General features: G+C 44.0%; 6 protein-coding genes across 6 annotated transcripts; 1 reads left to right on the top strand and 5 right to left on the bottom strand.

Annotated features, from left to right (window-relative positions):
* Window position 1: 1 nt before the first annotated feature.
* LOC6595793 (ubiquitin-like-conjugating enzyme ATG3) lies at window positions 2-1594 on the bottom strand. The gene is made up of 4 exons (XM_002021269.2): window positions 1451-1594; window positions 1039-1174; window positions 781-971; window positions 2-719 (listed from the first exon to the last, which is right to left on the bottom strand). The coding sequence occupies exons 1-4, from the start codon at window positions 1520-1522 to the stop codon at window positions 132-134; spliced, it is 987 nt and encodes a 328-aa protein (XP_002021305.1). The 5' UTR covers window positions 1523-1594; the 3' UTR covers window positions 2-131.
* A 142-nt stretch (window positions 1595-1736) lies between these two features.
* On the top strand, window positions 1737-3481 carry LOC6595794 (nuclear fragile X mental retardation-interacting protein 1). Its single transcript, XM_002021270.2, has 3 exons — window positions 1737-1950; window positions 2011-2294; window positions 2358-3481. Exons 1-3 carry the CDS (start codon window positions 1756-1758, stop codon window positions 3298-3300), a joined length of 1422 nt encoding a protein of 473 aa, XP_002021306.1. The 5' UTR covers window positions 1737-1755; the 3' UTR covers window positions 3301-3481.
* LOC113565997 lies at window positions 3478-4053 on the bottom strand. Its single transcript, XM_026989593.1, has 3 exons — window positions 3935-4053; window positions 3603-3852; window positions 3478-3544 (listed from the first exon to the last, which is right to left on the bottom strand). Exons 1-3 carry the CDS (start codon window positions 4050-4052, stop codon window positions 3478-3480), a joined length of 435 nt encoding a protein of 144 aa, XP_026845394.1. The 5' UTR covers window position 4053.
* Window positions 4054-4104: 51 nt separating this feature from the next.
* LOC6595795 (mediator of RNA polymerase II transcription subunit 11) lies at window positions 4105-4889 on the bottom strand. The gene is made up of 2 exons (XM_002021271.2): window positions 4817-4889; window positions 4105-4750 (listed from the first exon to the last, which is right to left on the bottom strand). The coding sequence occupies exons 1-2, from the start codon at window positions 4887-4889 to the stop codon at window positions 4278-4280; spliced, it is 546 nt and encodes a 181-aa protein (XP_002021307.1). The 3' UTR covers window positions 4105-4277.
* Window positions 4890-5676: 787 nt separating this feature from the next.
* LOC6595796 (protein terminus) lies at window positions 5677-6807 on the bottom strand. The gene has a single exon (XM_002021272.2). The coding sequence runs from the start codon at window positions 6805-6807 to the stop codon at window positions 5677-5679; it is 1131 nt and encodes a 376-aa protein (XP_002021308.2).
* Window positions 6808-8786: 1979 nt separating this feature from the next.
* Window positions 8787-9806, bottom strand: LOC6595798 (M protein, serotype 2.1). Its single transcript, XM_026989710.1, has one exon. The coding sequence runs from the start codon at window positions 9776-9778 to the stop codon at window positions 8849-8851; it is 930 nt and encodes a 309-aa protein (XP_026845511.1). The 5' UTR covers window positions 9779-9806; the 3' UTR covers window positions 8787-8848.
* Between the last annotated feature and the right edge of the window lie 7762 nt (window positions 9807-17568).

Genomic DNA, 17568 nt, shown 5'->3' with positions numbered 1-17568 from the left:
ATATCGTATATGTTGTCTTTGCCCAAAAGCTTTATTCGACCATCTACTCGTAGTACACATGTACGTTCGATGATTAAAAGGTTCAATTTTGTGCTGCGCCAATTGGTGATTGGTGTTGCCTCCTGCAGGGCTTAGGACATGTTAAAGTTCTGCGTAAAATCGTACTCGATGGTGGGTATTACGGTCTGAACGAACTTAAGAAATATTATCAAATATAAATGCACGCCCAGCTGACCGCCGCCCTCCTCGACTGTCTGGATAATCTTCTTCATGATGTCGGCATGGCGACAGGGATGCACCGAGGCCATATTGGGACCCGGCAAATGCGGATGCGATTCCATAGTGACAGTCTTTTTCGCATGATCCTGTGAGACGTCCTCGTACATTTGCTCGACGGTCAGCGGCTTGCGCTGCTCGTCGTAGCCCACCACCCAAAGACGTGGCGTCTGATAGTATTTGTCGTAGGTGATGTGCAGATCGTAGGTGCGCGTGTGGAGCACCGAATCGCCACTGGCCTCGGACGTGGCAGCAGCCGCAGGGCTGGACTTTGGTTCCGCTTCCAGCTTTCGTGTAGTGGTTGCCACGGCTGGGTCCACTAGGTCCAGCATGCCGCTCTCCTCGAACGCATCCATGTCAATGGCCTCGTCATCGTCCTCATCTTCGCCGTCAACAGCATCGCCTGGTGCCGACTTGTCGCTATCTGGAGTATGCATCTCATCCTACGGGAACGATAGTCGCTTAGAGGCTCCTTCAGATGAGATGACGGTTCGACGCACTCACCTTCGTCTCTTCCATTGTCAGTTCACAGATTTTCTCCTCCAGCTGTGTGGTGCCGTCATCGTTCAGCTGGTGTGTCTCCACCCAGCCGCCGTCGCCGGACTCTTCCTCCACCAGGGTCTCCTCGCCCACGTATTCCATTTGCTTGCAGCGTCGATAGCATGGCACGTTCCGAGTTATCAGGAATTGCTTATCTGCGGACGTAATTGGCTTAATTTGTAAATCGGTTCAGTAATAGCCGCGTCGCGTCGCATTACTCACCCTTCGGTAAGTACGGTTTTGTTTTCGTATCATCTCCCGCCGCCCACTGCCAGGTGGGGCAATGGTGTACTAAGTGATCGCCCGCTGCCACAAACTCCTCGGGCGTCAGTACGCCAGTCTCGCGAAATTTGGACTCCTAGAAGAAAGGGAAAATTAATAGGGGTGCTGAGGGCGTGTTTAATTGATTGAAATGTATGCGTCGCCAGTTGGACGCCAGTCGGCGGCCCAGGCATGAGCGCCTGGGGGGCTGGCCGAAGTCGTGGAAAGGGGCAATCAATAATGAATGGAAAGACCCCTTTGTTGTCCAGCACGCAGACATATCTATATGTGTATAGATTTGCAACCGATTTTTGATCTATCAGAGATTTCAATCTCCGTTCCAGCGCAACAACAAATAGAGAAACAACAATACCTTTAGCACTGGCGTTAAATATTCGGCCACATTTAGGGCTGTGCCCTTCACGGTGTTGAGCACGCTTTGCATTGCTCTTCCTGGATGAGTATTTTCTTTGTTCCAAACACCTCAACAATACAATCGAGTTGTCTTGTTATGTTTATTAACTTAATTTTCTCGTCAGCTAAATTATTTTGTTTCGGACAACATTAGCGAGACACGGTCACACTGCGTCTACCCTATCGATATATCAAGCTGGTGCAATCGATGGTTCAACACACGGTTGCACTCTGCGCGCACATTGTTTTTTTTTTTAAGAAAAAATGGACGAAAAAGTCTTGCCAAAGTTCGTCTTGCCTTCCCCCAAATTCGCCAGGACCGAAAATGAGGCAAACAGGACAACAATGCACTATTTGACGCCCAGTGGCATGACACTGCTGCCCCGCGCCAAGCAGCCCCCGCCGATGTACGGCGCTCGAGGCAGCACAGTACCAGCCAAATATCTACCCGTCGAACAGGTGGGATTTGAACGTGTTTTTTGGCACCCAGACATAAATTGAGAATTGAATCCCGTTCAGAGCCCGATTACATCCATGCCATGCCATGCTCCACCGATTTACAAATCTCCGCCCCGTCCCGAGCACTGTCACAACTGTGGCATGGAGCTGGCCAACGCGCAGGACATGAGGCGACATTTGGAGCAGCATGAGACATGTCCCGCAGAGGATTGCGACTTTGCCGCCCTGCACAACATAGTGGAGCGCCATATTGAAGCTAACCACATAACTGGGCTGTATACGAAAGTGAAAAGGGTGTGGACAGCCGAAGATACAGCCGCCTGGCGGGCAGAACGGAGAAAGAAGTAAGTACTGGATAGATCTCCATCTCAATGGACAGGGCAGCCTCACTCACTCTGCGCTTACAGATTTCCCACGGCAGCGAATGTGGAACTGGCCAAGCGTGCCAAGGAACAGCGCCTCAAACGCGGGGAGCGCCTGGAGGCTTCCAAATCTCGTTTTGGCAGACGCGAAGATCGGGCACGTACGCGACCCAACAGCTATCAAGAAAAGCGACCCAAATCTAACAAAAAGGGTAAAGGAAAGAGCCAACACGTGGACAAGAAGAAGGCGGATGAAAATATTCGCAAAGAAACAGATGCCTTGCAAGAGGAAACCTCGCATGTAAGTGGCACAGGCGTGCCCATGTTTCGCGGAACCGGACAAATGTTAGACTACGAGCATTTCAAAGATAACGTACAGGACAAGGAAAATGTTCTATGTGGCCTCTTGGGAATGTACGGCTCGGATAGTGAAGACAGCGAGATTGAGGCCGAAGAAGGAAACCGAAGTCAAGGGCAGAAAAGTCCCCAATTGGAGACAGTACGGCGTCTAGACAGCCCAGAGTGCAGTACACTGGAGAATGAAAGTTCTAGGGCTGATCCAATAGCCCCAAATACAGCTGTCCAAAAAAACACCCCCGAAACTTCTGAGGAGCCCATCATCAGTTCAGAGGACCTGGACCTGCTCAAGGAAAACAACTGCTCTTCTGATGAGGCACCTGATGAAGCGCCCATTCAGCGCGTAACCGAATCAATATCAGAGCCGGCTATAACCAAACCTCAATTCGTCGAGCCGAAACCCGGACCCTCCCGAAAACCAGCTGCTCCGAGGGCACAGAAGCGTATTTCCGGTCTCAACTACAATCGAGCCCGTAAAACGACGAAACAGAATACAATGCTCTCCAAGCTGTTGGCCGTCGATATCCGCCATGAGCGCAATGTCCTGCTGCAGTGTGTGCGCTATGTGTGCGAGAACAACTTCTTCGGCATCGGAGCAAGCGAAAATAAAGATCAAGTGAAGAATAGTTGAATATACGTAATTATTATTCCTATTCTGCTTACGAGTATGTAGTTGTGATAAGCTGAAACGCAGAATTTCAGTTGCTTAATTGTGTACCATCGAATAGAGTTGTACAATAAAATACTCCCACGCTGGAGACATTTATAAGCTGCCAGTCTCTCCACCAGGCTCAGCCGTTTCTAGCATTCAACTATTTCTTCGTTCCACTTCTTGTATAAGCCCATGCCCTGTATGAGCAGTACCACCTGAATGACTGCAAGCGAAATGAATGTAAGCAAGAAATCCATTTAATGGTAAGGAGGCATACTTACCAATCGGAAATATAAGGTAGCTCATGATACATGGCCCAACGTTGCTCAAGCATAGCCCTATACAGTAGACAGCCTTCTTTTTCTACGAGTACAAACGGTAATGTGTAGTAATTAAGCCAAGCCACCATTTGCGCCACTGCACAGGCAACACCTCTCACCTTTGATATGCCAACGCGGACCAATATCCCCGAAATTATAAGTAAAACAGCTCCAGACATATGCACACATCCAGCAGTAAAAAAATAGTCACCTTTTGAAGTAAATATGCTCAAGAGATTATTCTAATCCGTTTATGTAAACCGTATGTATGGACGAGTATTTCCAATATTTACCTGACGTCGTCATTAATCTATATGACCAATCCATCGAGAGCAGGCCAAAGATCACATTCCATATTGCGAACTTCTTCATTGCAACTGAAAGCTGACAATCCCGGCAACATTTACACATGTTTCAAATTTCATAAATTGAATAAAAGGCTCAAGAGAAATGTGTGTTTGTATGTGGTTGTATCTTTCCAATACTGTTCGTATTTCTTTAATATACATAAAAATAATTTTATGATTGTAATTAGAGTAAATGCCCGATCTGATCTGGTTTGTGGTCATCCGCAATAACCTTGGAGTACATGCATTTCCTTTTTATCGTTTTAGTCCTAGACATTTTATTATATATTCAGTTAGTGGACATTCCAGTAGATGCATCGCCACCTATGGCGTGTCCAACACCACCAGTGTCGGCACCTGGTGAGACACCTACGCCGCCGCCAGCCTGTTGCTGTTGTTGTTGCTGCTGGGCAACGGCTGCTGCAGCCTGCTGCTGTTGTTGCTGCTGCTGCTGGGCGGCGGCATGCTCTTGCTGTCGCTTCTGCTGTTGCCTGGCGGCGTGTGAATGCTTGGCTTTCGTCTCCTCCAGCTCACGGACTCGCGATCGGGCGTGCTGGATGCGGTGCCAGGCCATTTGCAGCACCTTCGCTGAGGCGTAGCCAGAACCCTCGTGCGGCTGTCCGGTCGAAACCTGTGTGAGGTAGTTTATTTGTTCCGAAAGTTTCGATTCGACACTGGACAAACTCTTGAGAAACTGCTGCGACTGCGTTTCGGCATTTTTCTGCGACGACTTCTCTTTGCCGAGTTCCTGCAGAGCTTGCCCTGAAAAAAGGTTTGTGCATTTAAATCCCGATATACTTATAGACATGCTGAATGTTGCCAATTTACCCGCACTCTGCATGCAGAGAATGATTTCCTTCTCGATTTCGTCTAGAGCGTGTATTTTATCCAATGGATTCATGGCGGTTTTAAAATGGTAAAAATGGTAAACAAAATTTGTCGGCACTTATCAATTAAATATACGGTCTGACCGTCAGAAATATACCAAAATATACCGTCTCATTTTCAAAATATACCGTAAATATACTGACGAATACTAGTGCTATTATACATATTCCTCGTTTTTGATATTCGGTTTAATATTACTTGCTAGCTAAGATCCTCAGCTCTCAAATCATAACTGTATCCGATTATTAAATCGATTTCCTACAAGTCTGGTTAAATTTAACTTTTTATCTATATTGCATTGCTTATAAAATCAGGTTTAAGCAAAACCGGTCAACAACAATTTCCACTAAATTGATGTCCTTACATGGTAACTACACGCTAACTACACATTTGCTACATATTAAGAGGAAATGTGTTTGTTGACCACTTTGGCCGTTTTTTTTTTTTGAGAGAAACATCCGTTATCCGCTTTTTGACAGTCTTCTGGAGATTGTTCGGAAAATGCTTGAAATCCAGAAGGAGCAGCAGAAATTACAGGATGAGAAAGAATCGTGTGATTTTACAGAAAAATAAATTATTGGTTAACTTTTAATTATTCTTTCTGTGGAGCTGACCATATTATGGTGTATTTTTATTCGTGGAAAGTAATTCTAATAACCTTAAATACGAGTAGGGTATATTTTTGAAAGACGAAAATGAAATTACGGTAAGTCCTTTTTAAGTCCTTATGCACGTGTCAGCAGTGGCTGGTTGCTCGGTTATAGATTTGCGTAAGGTGAGTCCGATGCCATGGTGTCAATTTATTTTATAGTTGTATTGGTACCCAAACCAAACCAGTCGTGCTTGAAGTAGCCTTTGGGTAGCGGCAAGCAATTGTGGTGCAGCTCTATGGCATCTTCTTCCAAATGCCACACCATGAAGCCACGTCCACAATCGATTTGTTTATGCAATGCGAACTGAACGCGATCGCCGAAACGCGACTTGCATTTCCGGCATTCGAACACGCGATCCTGTCTATCGGCGCGAAGGAACTTGCGCACATTCCGGATCTCCTGTAGGCCCCGGAAATGTCCCGCGATATCGGTGTGTATGACGAATGTAGGGGTGTTTTCGACATCGTCATGGCGGATTAGATAGGGCACTGCGTAGAGTTCTTTGGTGCTGGCACAGACACGAAAGCAGTACAAATTCACCTGCAACGCATCCGGCAAGAGGCCAATATGGAATATATCTCTGGGGCTCTGACAGATCTCGGCGAATATAGTGGCATTGTCGGTTCCAGTATCTAACCTCTTTACGCGGTACTGGAGGGGTAGCTTTGCGGTGGATCGCCACTGGACCGATATGGGATTGCTATGACGCTTTACGGTCACTTTCATTCGTCTTATCACGCAAGCCTCCAAGGGAACACGCTGCTGCAGCAGTACATAGTTGCTAATCTTCTCCAGCAACATGGAGAAGAGCATATCCACAGATTCCACAATGTCCAGGTGGTGTTCGACAATCATCGGACTACTTTCGTAATACATTCGTTCCTTCTTCACGTTCACATAAAATCCAATAGTCACCTCCAACTTGGCGGCCCCAAAGCTAAGAAATCGCAACAGTTGGGGCACTGCCTCCATTCCAGCTTCTAATAGGAAGTCATTCGTTCTGCCAGAGACGCTCCCATCGCAGAGCATGAACGCTTCTATTCGCTCCGTCTCGATCCGCTTCAAGAGGAGCCTCTCGTCAGGGCCCATTTTGATTTGGTGGCTTGTTCCGGCAGCATGGTCGTTTTGCCAGTGCCTACTGTAGGGCTCTCTGGTCTCCACACAACTCGTACAGGTGGGACAATCTATTTGCAAATCGTTGACAAAACGCTGATGGTGAAAGATACGCGAATCCCCAATTGTCTCGAAGATGAAGCGGGAGTATGTTCGTCGTAGCATGTTTAGGATTTTACTGATGCCCGACGGATGACTTCTTAAGGATATATATCGTAAGATCTTAAGAATTTTACTTCAATAGGCACGCCCTGATGAATGACCTGGCACAAAAGGGTATTATGCGAGCTGCTAATCAACATCTGTCAGTGCATTTAGACTTAAATCTGTTGACGGACAGGTAAGGAACACCAAACAGGTCAAATATAATAAAAAAAATCTTGATCTGGGATATAAATGTTCGAGCTGTGAACATTTATAGTCCCTGGCGACCAGGTGTATGTATAAACATATGGACGTGCCGATACAATATTACCTACTTTTTTTCAATCAACTAGACGATCTAGAGTATTCTCCTTACCATTGGCTTACCTGCGCCAATTGTGAGTCATTGCTTTAAACAACAAAAGATTCTGTTGTCCCCCTATCAGGTCTGGGCCTAGGTCCTTGGTATGTAGCAACGTAGGATATTTCTATTCTACCAAACAATATATTATACCAAGATATTCAAGCTTATGCAAAAATATTCTCCGAGACTTGGAACGACTGTGCCTTTCCAAGAACTTTGTATTTGCTGTAGTTTTTGAAGTTCCTTGCATGGCCAGCAATGGGGAAGTTCTATAACAACGAAGTCCTTAATAGGAGAAAGCTATTGGCGTTGAATATTCCAATCTTAAATACCACTCAGCTTGACAAAGTGAATAGCTCGGATTTCGAGTTTCGTGGAGTGAACCCTTCCTCAAATTGGCCGACATCTTAAACTCATGGGTACATATGTGTTCATGGACACACCAGAGGCGATCCGCTTTTTCTCCCGCGTGGTTGGGGTTATAACAGTTATATATAAAGGAGATGGATATAGCGATTCCTATATTTAGTATTATACTACTTAATTTAGTAACATATTTCAGCTATTTTAAATGGGAGGACTATCCCGTTGGCCCAACTGCCAGGCAAAAGCCACGAGGAGCCCCAACTCTTAATTCAGTAATATAATTCAGATATTTTAAATGGCGGCCATGTGTGGCGATAGACTGCGCGAAAACAGTTCGTTAGTGGGGGCAGTTCCTCGATATATCACTGCAATTTTTTTTGAAATTATCGATACGCAATGCACTTTTAATGAAACTATCGATGTAGCACCATCTTGCGGCAAGCGGCAGAACCTGTTCATGTTAACATCGTTAGGTGTCGCTACGCGTTATGGCTGCTCGCAGAACTCTTTTGGACTATAATGTGGTAGAAAATCCCCATAGAAAAAGTATATTTTATTATGGAAAAGGTTTGAAATTATAGCGGATAATAAATATTTTTATGATTTGCTTTACATATTTATGGGATCAGGTGACACCTGACGACAGTAATGCGTTATGGCTGCTCGCAGAGCTCTTTTGGCTATTTTGGGGTATAATATTAAAGAGAATTCCGATAGAGCAAGTATCTTTTATTATAGAAAAGGTTTCAAAATATAGCGGGTAATAAATAAATAAATAAAATATTGTTGTGCATTGCTTAAAATATTTATAGGATCGGAGTTCCTTAAATAAGAAACCATAAATATGGCTGAAATTATTTAATGTGCGAAATAAAATCAGAAATAAAATATTTATACATATTTAAAATAAAGACTAACATATTTAGTGTTTCTATCTACAAGTTCCTTTAAAATAGCATATTTTCTTTGATTATCTTTTGTTCTTGTCAATTCCAGAAGGTTTATTGGTCATTCCGCTCTTTTGGCTATTTTGGGGTATATTATGGTAGAAAATACCGATAGAGACGTTTTTTTATGGAAAAGGTTTAAAAATATAGCGAATAAACAATAAATAAATAATATATTGTTATGTTTGCTTTACATATTTATGGGATCAGAGTTCCATAAATAAGAAACCATAAATATGGCTGAAATGTTTTAACGTGCGACTGTAAAACGAAAATGTCCCATCATAATTAAAATATTTACATATATACATATAACATAAACATTTTATATTTTATATTAAATGTATATTTAGTTTTTGTTTCTATCCTCAAGTTTCTTGAAATATCATCTTCGTCTTTGCTTTTTCGTTCTTTTTAATTCCAGAAGGTTTATTTGGTCGTTCCGCTCCTTCAGCTGCACTTTGTAGGAATCCAAAAGTTTTTCATTTTCCTCCTGCTTGGCCAGATAAGACTGCAGTTTCAGGTGAAGACCTTCGACACTGGAGTTGTTGGCACTAGTCTCCTCTATCAATAATTTGAGGTCAGCAATCGATTTCCTTAGCTGCTTGGTGGTGTTCTCGTGCTGGCCAATTTTCCCTTGCGACGCTCTAATCATTTTCATCTTTGATTCGCCTTCCAGTTCCAGCTTCGCTAATCTCTCCTCCATGTTGATATTTCTGGATTTTGTATCCGCGTCCAGCCTTGCTAATTTTGCCTCCAGATCCTTTATGAGGGCCGTTTGCTCTCTGCACTCCTTTGCAGGCTTTTCCCTTTCGGCATTTGAATTTATATCTGCTTGCAAATATTTTTGATGCTCTGCAATTCTCTTCGAAAGTCTCGAAATTCGTAAGTCTCTAAACGAGCGAAAAGGAAAAATTTGCGATTGGCAAGTAGATTGTTCTTGTAGTCTGGCCAACTTTTCCTCGAGTCTAGCTATGGAGCTTTGACGAGATCTGATCTTCGCTGTGTAATCCATGGGAGATTTGATTTCTGATTGAAGATCAGCGAGTCGTTGATTAAGTTGCCCTATCGCAACATGGTACTTCTCAATCTCGGCTTTCTGGCCTACAAGCATTCTGTTGTTTGATTTCGTTTCCGCTTCCAGTTTTGTCAATTTTTGCTCTAGAGTCTTTATGACTAGTGTCTGAGTGCTGATTTTCTCTTGGTACTCCTTCAGCATAGAGGACGAGCTTGTTGAATTGGTTTCCAGTTGAAAGAACAGCTGTTCCATTTCAAAAACGGGGTCATAATGCTTTATAGGCGTCTCCATGCCCATCTAAATTTCGGAGTTACGTTTCTGACGATATTTGTTTATATTTAGACCATCCTGTGCAACAGACATAAGTAAAATGAACACAGGAAATTCGTTGTGCTTTTCAACTTTTACCGGGAATTGATAAGAGTATCTATCTTATTCAAAGATTGGTTTGGAGGCGGACGTGTGCAGGCAATAAAGATAGACGCGTATATTTTATTTGTTTTGTTGACTTATGATTAAGGGCTTATCGCTGATGTTATCTATAAGTGCATATGTATATATGTAAGAGGGAGTGGGCAAGCTGACCCATTGAAGGAGCAGTGGGAAGCAACGCTAACAGCAAATCAGCAGCAAATGAACAGCAGATAAGCAGCAACGGCAGAAGGAGAGCACGGAAGAGAAAAAGAGAAACAGCAAAAACTCTACGGATTTAAAAAAAAAAAATGAATGATCACAAATTGTTCTGCCGAATTATCCGTTTTGCAATTAAAACGAATGAAAGCTGCCGATAGAGCTACAATTCGAAAAGAAATATATGAAATAATGTAGGGAAAATAATGGGAAATGGAGGGCCCCAAATTGATGGCTGCCCAGGGCCCTGTTGAGGGTTGATCCGGCCATGCCTTGCTGCCACTGTTCTGCTGGTTTTAGCTGCTTGATGATATCCTCTTGGTGGCCTCCTTCGATTTTCCGTCCAGTTCCAGTTTTGCCAATTTCTCTTCCAGATCCTTTATGAGGGCTTGCGTGCTGATCTGCCGTTTGTGCTCCAATGAGACTTTTGTTCTTCAGTATATCGGAGCTTATTTCCGGTACTCTATTTGATTGTAGATCAGCAATATTTTGTTTAAGGTGCATAATGCTGTTATTTTGTTGGCTGTGGTGGATTCATTTTTCTTAGCATGTATCATGATTTTCGTGGATTTTGTTCCGCTACCGGCATTGGTAGCTTTTCCTCTTGACACTTCTTATATAGATCCAGAGACACTTTTGGGGCATGTATGTTATCTGTTCTTTCCTTCCAATTTTGTTGGTACTTACTTTATCGACATTCAAATTTCTCGTAATTGCATAGTTTTTCTCTATACTGATTGGAATTATTTGTTAATGTTTAGACCTGTTATTTACGGCGGAAAAAGTGACTAAGCAGGTACTAATAAGAGGGGCATTAAAAACGAATAGAAGTAGTAGAATATGTTTGATGCCAATTAACTATTGGACATCGTATATGTATGTACCCATGGATGTGTGTGCTTATCTGAGAAGGAAATTTGTAATCGATTGCATTGTTGCTATATTATTATTCGTCATATTCCATATTACGACACACAGGCCAGTAATTGAGCGATTTAAATGCAAATGATTTATTTTTAAATTTGGTTTTATCTTCAATTACAACAGAGGATGAGGCAGATTCGGACGAGCCCCGGGAAAACATCTTGCATTTGTCGAGTGGCCAAAATGAATACAAATTGAATCAATTAGGCGGAATCCGCCTTGAAATGAGAGCTACAGATGGAGCAGAGCACCTGGGAGGACGATGGGCGATGGGCTCCAGCGAAATGCAAATTTATTTATTGTATCCCGCGCTCTTTTCGGGCCAAATCAATGTGCGGCCATTGCCTTTGCGCCCCAAAGGTAAGGCGGAAAAGTGGCAGGGAAAACAGGTTAAGTCGAGAGCCAGCAACAAAAGTAGGCAATTAGGTTCCCTTTTTTGCTTCGTTTGTGCTTAAGAAGAAAATACGGTTAAAACGCAGAAGGAAGGTAAACTCAGACGGACACAGGCCCCAGCCCAAGGCGCTGCAGACCGGAACGGAAGCGATGGCGAAACTTTCCGGCTGCAGGCCCCCCTCCCATGGTTAGCGGAAGTTTCTGGCCTGTTTTAGCTTTTGGAACTGCATATGGAGATGGAGCCACCGTATCGATTGCCTGGCGCTCGCACGTTGCATGGACTCCGGCGTTCCATTCCGCCTCCAGACCAATGTTGGTGTCCCCGGGCGACTATTAACCTTTTAAATCGATGTTGTAGGGAAAACCTGGCAAACAAACCTATTTTAGAATAAATGATTCAAAGGAATTGGCCATTACGCAGCGAATTTTACAGTCTCTTATGCGCGACAAGGAAAATATGGGATCTCCATCGAAGAACACAAAACTAATGTCGACTCTTGGAGCACATTCAACATTCCACATTCCACATATCGAGTGTTTCGGCATCATAAAATCGATCTGAAAGGTTCCTTGACTTGAACCTCTGGATGAAAGACTGGGGGGCGAAAGGGCCTAGAAAAATAGATAGTCAGCACAAGAGTTGAAAGCAACGAGGAGAGCAGCAGCAGCAAACTACTTCTAATAACAACAATCAACGCTCCCGACTCCTCTTCTGGTTGTTTGGGTGCTGTGTAATTACATGACAGCAGCAGCAGTAGAAACACCAACAAAACTAAACTAAAACTAAAACAACAACAGCTAAAGCACCGGCAACACCAGCAACACTAGCAGATAACAACAAGAACAACAAGAACAACATCGAACAACTACACCAACATTGGGAATTACGATAATAATTTCCATTTCTAATTTCCTTACCACGCAAAGGCTTTTGCACTTGCCAAGGCTGACAGCCTGGAAGCCCCCACCCCGTCGACCAGTCGAAACTATGCCCCATCCAACACCTCCACTTACCCCAAACTATGCTCTGCTCTGCGCCTCCTCTGGGCTTCCACATCCACTTCCGTCTCCCCACCCCTACATCCATCCACCCATCAGCCTTTCCGGCAGCAGCGGCATAGGCAAGTGGAGCCAGGAGCCAGGAGCCAGGAGCCAGGGCCAGACGTTGGCATAATTTCGATGCAGAAATCTAGCAGAATGCAAATGCAATCATTGACTTTTTAGCTTATAACGAAATAAGCGTCGTGTTTATTGGTTGAATCGCCCTCCTGCACCACCGAGTAAGAGGAAGATGTAGAGATAAGAGGGACAGAGACAACGACAGAGGGAGAGAGAGAGATAGAGAGGAAAATATGGATATGAAGGGTACTGGGAGTGTCTAACATAGGCAGTCATCGGGACACTTACCCAAGAATTGAAAGCAATGGTCTAACCGAAAATTGGGCCAAAGCTAAAATTTTGAGGATAATAATCTACGGCTGTATAGATGATTGTTCCTATTAAATTAATCTAAATGGTTTCGCCATATAAACTTCTACCGCCTGCTATAACGCTTTAATCGAAACTTAATTGGAGTCTCGGTTCAAAGTCTTGTTCCCCGGAACCCGGGACCCGGAACAGGTGCCACTAGACAGCACGCCTCACGAGTGTAACTTTTGTGTATTCTGCTCCTAAGGTGGCTCGCACTGTTGTTGGGATACCTCTTGATGTTTGTTGTAATTTGATAATGCATTTGATTAAGGAAATGAAATTTTTATTAAGGTTGTTTGCTCATTCGCGTCGCTGGCAGCGTGCGCGATTTGCTTTTATGCTGCTCTCACTTTCCCTTTTCCTTTTCGTTTTACTCCTTCTGCGTGTAAGGGACTGTGTGTTGGTGTTGTTTTTTGATAGCCGTTACTCGCAGTGTGCCAGGGTATATGATGCCAGTGAAAGTGTACGTAACAGGTGCGTGGAGGAGTATCCATAAGATAGAGAAGATATATGTATATGGCACGGCCCCTGCGCACTCGTTTCGTTCGTGCGTCAACCCCCGGCTCACTTGCCTTACTCGCTAAAAACGGGAACGTCGACCAAAAATTAGTTTTATTCAGAACACGGAGATATATAATAGCCGAGCCGACATAGCCACCATAGTCCACCAATATCTGAGAGATGCTTGGATTGCTTGGATTTCTGATCATAGTTACGGTAGCAGGGGTAGCATATAGTCGGAATTTCTCGATTATTTCGTTATTTTTTTTTTAAATTTTGTTTCGTTTTCCTGCGATTTGCCACACTTCCTCTCACCTCACCTCTCCACCGTTTGCCCAAACTCTGCAGTTTTCCTTGCGCATAATTTCTTTGAGTGCGGTTTGGAGCTCGGCATTTTACGATGGCCAAAGTGCTTCTTCCCTGATGGGATGGGGAGTTTATAGGTGGTGTTGCGGGGCCGGGGCCGGGGCAGCGGCAGGTGCCGAGACCTCCTTTGTTACGTTGATGCCGCAGTTCTAATGTTGACTTCCTGTTCTACGATTTATTCAAATTTGCATTCGAATGTTTAAATATATTATTGCCGTTCATTGCCTGGATGCGTTTGCTAGTAACATATGACTCTGTTAGGTGAGGACAAAAGAGGTGGAACACATCCCAGGGGCTTTAAAGAAGTCTGCGAGTGAGGATGGTTTCCTTGGGAATAGGCAGTTTTTTAGCAAATAAACAGGGAATATTCCCGATGGCTTAGCACATTATACGAGTATAAACCCAATCATGTGGCATATCACCTTTTTATGGGGGGTTGGGGCATATCGAACCAAGAAAAATCCTAATTGTTTTTGCTGTTCCACATCTTCCCAAAAGCAAGCCAAATTTCTCACATTTCTTATTTTTTTGCACGGCCTGGGAAATGTCACGAAATGAGCGGTGAGGGCTGTTTTGGAGGTGAGGAGAGGGTCTGTCGAGTGCAGCGGAATTCATATTCAACACCAGGGGGGCATCAAGACACCAAAACCCCTTCTTCCGGGCACTAACTAAGTGCACGCTCGTTCAACTCCAAAAACAAACTTTTCCTATTGTTATTACACATTTTTTCCGCTACTTATTCTGTTTCTTTTTGTTTGCTTTTTGTGCCGGGGAATGGTGTGGGCCAATACTCCTCCGGTCGTTGACTTTCCACCAACTTTTCGCTTGACATTTAGCGGAGAAAAACAGCATCAGCAGGAGTGTCAAGAGGCAGCGGAATAGGCAGCGCCAAATATAATTTCAACATGTTAAGTGTTAGCTGACCACGCCACGCCACGCCACGCCACCCACCCGCCACCCACCATCCGGCACCACTCGCCGCCCCCCACAGCCCGCCTTTCGACACTGTCCTATGACAACAATCCTTCTGCAACCACCCCCCCATAACCCCCCTTAGCACGCTTAAAGCAGCACAGCTTCGCCTTCCATCTGCTTTTCGGAACCTGTTAAATTTAAGGTCAGAAAATATTTCCACCATACTGGTGTTGGCCATCGAAATGTGGGTCATTGGCTGTAATGTTGTTTTAAAGACTTGGCCACATTTATTATTCAATTTTAATCAAAAAGAGGTCACTAGTGGATAGAATGAAAATTATCTACATGAGTGCGGGATATGGGATCAAAGTTAATGAATCGTCTGGGAATTATGTGTATTCTATCCAAGGCAAAGAATTCCTTTAAAGACTTACATTTTTCATCTGAAAATGATTGCATTCGAGCTCGACCATCGAAAATCAACAAAAGTAATAGATATAGTCGGAAAATTCATTTAAGACTTACATTCCAAATTCGAAATTTATATCTAAATTTATTTTGATTAGAAAAATAGTTTTGTTGCCTTTAATAGCCATTAAAACATTTATCAAAAGATAATACTTCCTTTTCCATATTCTCTTAGTTGTGGTTAAAAGGATTACACGGAAATTGTATTTCTATACAGATGTTGTTAGGAGGGAAATCCGAGCCTAGTGGTTTTCCTCGAGGGAAAATGTTAAAGAAATTCTACCCCTTCAACCGTGCAAGGGAAATACAATACTGGTTTGCTGCTCCCCTTCGAACATGTTCGCTACAACCTTTTACCCCTGCAACGCAACCTGCTCGAGTCCTCTCTCAAACATGTCTCAGGCGACCAAGTTGAACGATGTCCTAAAAGTCCTGGCAACAGCTTTCAATTTTGCTGGAATGCCGTTTGCGACCAAGTTGAATGAGGTCCTGAACGGCCTGCCATCAGCTTCAATTTCTATTCCAGCTTTCAATTGGGCCGCAACGTAAATTTTCGTGGATTCCACAAAAAGCGAGAAGAGAATGTGGCTGTTGGCTGTGGGGTGGCGAGCCGGCTGGCTATGGACCTACCTCAAAGTCACTCATTTGGAATAGACAATGGGCCGCAATTACAGACACGTTCGCTTCTTTTTGGGCAAAGGTGGAGCCTGTGGCTAGGGATAGACATTGGCATAGGATAGAATAGGATAGGGTTCTCCGCTATGCAGTGCCATGCAGACATGGACATGGAGATAGACATAGAGCGAGGAAGGGTTGGGAAAACAAATGTGTGAGCGTGTGTGGAAATGCGTGGAAGCCTACTTCCTTTGATTCCCCTTCAAAGAGGTACGTGCCTCACTCCGTGCCCGTGCCGCCCGTATCGCCGAGGTGCAACTTTGTCTCATTGTCCCATTGCGGGGGGGTGCCTGCAGCCAGAACGGGGATCAGCGGGCACCGGATATGGCGAATTATTCACCCTTTGGCGGACCGGAAATGTAGCTATCCATACCCATCCATACATATCCATTCCTGACTATAAGTCGTCCTCGTCCTCGTCCTCTGGCCCAGGCTCTCAGTCATCGTTCTGCGGTTTCTGTCACCTGGCTGGGGCTCTAGTGTGGATGTGGATGCCATTGGCATTGCAAACTAAGCGATTTATAAACGATTTACGAAACTTCGTTTCGACCTTTTTGGGTTTTTGTGGCTTTGCAGCTCCTGATGCTGTCTCCTCTCCTGTCTTCCGTCCTCCTGCGGTCGACTGTTAAGTGGTTTTTTTTTGCTGTGGGACCTGGAGTAGGCCAAATATTTGCTAATGAGTTCTGCTTTCCATTTATATATGCCAGGCTGGCAAACATTTGTGACCTTTTCCCTTGTGAAAGTCTATAAGAAAGAGGCAGGGACGGGAAACACATAATATTTACGTATGCAAATGAGAATTTGGATCTCGCCTACGTGTTTGTTAGACATTTCTATTGATTTTCGTTACTGGTTTTTTCAGTTCTCAGTTGGGTGTTCCATAACTGCACAGATATGTGAAAGTTTTCAGAACAAGTACACCCTTATAAGATAATGTACTATAAAGTGAACCTATATAGTGACAAATATATTGTATCAGTATAATATTTCATGTACTTAAATCAATAGCCAAATGATTGAATCTGTCAGAAATGACTTACAATTGACGGAATTTTGGATATTCTGATTTTTTGCGCTCTGTTTTAATTTTAACAACATTTTCACTCCGTTAGGGAAATGGGAAAACTTGAAAAACTCGAAAAGCACTGCACCTGGAACGGCAGGATTGTCGTAATTGTTGGTGTCCGTCAACGCATATTGTTTTTTGTTCGTTGTAATGGTTTTTGCCAGGGATTGCTTCCGGCTGAGCGACAAAACACGAATTGCACGCATTTCAGCCACGCATCAATGATAGCATAGCTCGTCATTGAAATTCAAATGGCATTGTCCGTGGGCCCACAGGAGCAGGCTCTGGCCAATCCGCCGACAAATGGCCGCAGTAATGTTGGGGAGACAGTTCCTCCTACCCAGAGCTGGGGGGCGACAGAGGCGCAGCTGGAGGTGATCCTGGGGAGGTGCAGGTCACGGCTTTCGCCTTTTGGCCTGTTTGTGGTTCTGTTTGCGGGCAGGACGTGTGGCCTATGGCTATCAATATCCTTCAACACACACAAACACAGTCACACATATGTATGTATATATGTACATATGTATATGTATTTTGATAATAATAATGCGACTTCAACAGATTGCATTTATATGCATTTAATAATATGTTGCGTAATTAATTTAAATCACTGCCCACTCACAACCGACTCCCCATAGCCTGTCATTATTCTTATTATTATTTAATGGAACACTTTTTATCT

The sequence above is a fragment of the Drosophila persimilis genome, unplaced genomic scaffold (assembly GCF_003286085.1).
Source record: "Drosophila persimilis strain 14011-0111.01,24,50 unplaced genomic scaffold, DperRS2 tig00000431-arrow-pilon, whole genome shotgun sequence".
In the NCBI taxonomy this organism is placed as follows: Eukaryota; Metazoa; Arthropoda; class Insecta; order Diptera; family Drosophilidae; genus Drosophila; species Drosophila persimilis.
This window is presented reverse-complemented; position numbering and strand designations above follow the sequence as displayed.

Coding starts and splice junctions, on each gene's coding strand:
- LOC6595793 (XM_002021269.2), bottom strand. CDS start 1,522: ATGCAAAGCGTGCTCAACACCGTGAAGGGCACAGCCCTAAATGTGGCC. Junction 1,175..1,450: donor ATTTAACGCCAGTGCTAAAG/GTATTGTTGTTT, acceptor CCTTTCTTCTAG/GAGTCCAAATTTCGCGAGAC. Junction 972..1,038: donor AAAACCGTACTTACCGAAGG/GTGAGTAATGCG, acceptor TTACGTCCGCAG/ATAAGCAATTCCTGATAACT.
- LOC6595794 (XM_002021270.2), top strand. CDS start 1,756: ATGGACGAAAAAGTCTTGCCAAAGTTCGTCTTGCCTTCCCCCAAATTC. Junction 1,951..2,010: donor AATATCTACCCGTCGAACAG/GTGGGATTTGAA, acceptor AATCCCGTTCAG/AGCCCGATTACATCCATGCC. Junction 2,295..2,357: donor CGGGCAGAACGGAGAAAGAA/GTAAGTACTGGA, acceptor CTGCGCTTACAG/ATTTCCCACGGCAGCGAATG.
- LOC113565997 (XM_026989593.1), bottom strand. CDS start 4,052: ATGTGTAAATGTTGCCGGGATTGTCAGCTTTCAGTTGCAATGAAGAAG. Junction 3,853..3,934: donor TAGATTAATGACGACGTCAG/GTAAATATTGGA, acceptor TTACTTCAAAAG/GTGACTATTTTTTTACTGCT. Junction 3,545..3,602: donor CTACCTTATATTTCCGATTG/GTAAGTATGCCT, acceptor TTTCGCTTGCAG/TCATTCAGGTGGTACTGCTC.
- LOC6595795 (XM_002021271.2), bottom strand. CDS start 4,889: ATGAATCCATTGGATAAAATACACGCTCTAGACGAAATCGAGAAGGAA. Junction 4,751..4,816: donor TCTCTGCATGCAGAGTGCGG/GTAAATTGGCAA, acceptor ACCTTTTTTCAG/GGCAAGCTCTGCAGGAACTC.
- LOC6595796 (XM_002021272.2), bottom strand. CDS start 6,807: ATGCTACGACGAACATACTCCCGCTTCATCTTCGAGACAATTGGGGAT.
- LOC6595798 (XM_026989710.1), bottom strand. CDS start 9,778: ATGGGCATGGAGACGCCTATAAAGCATTATGACCCCGTTTTTGAAATG.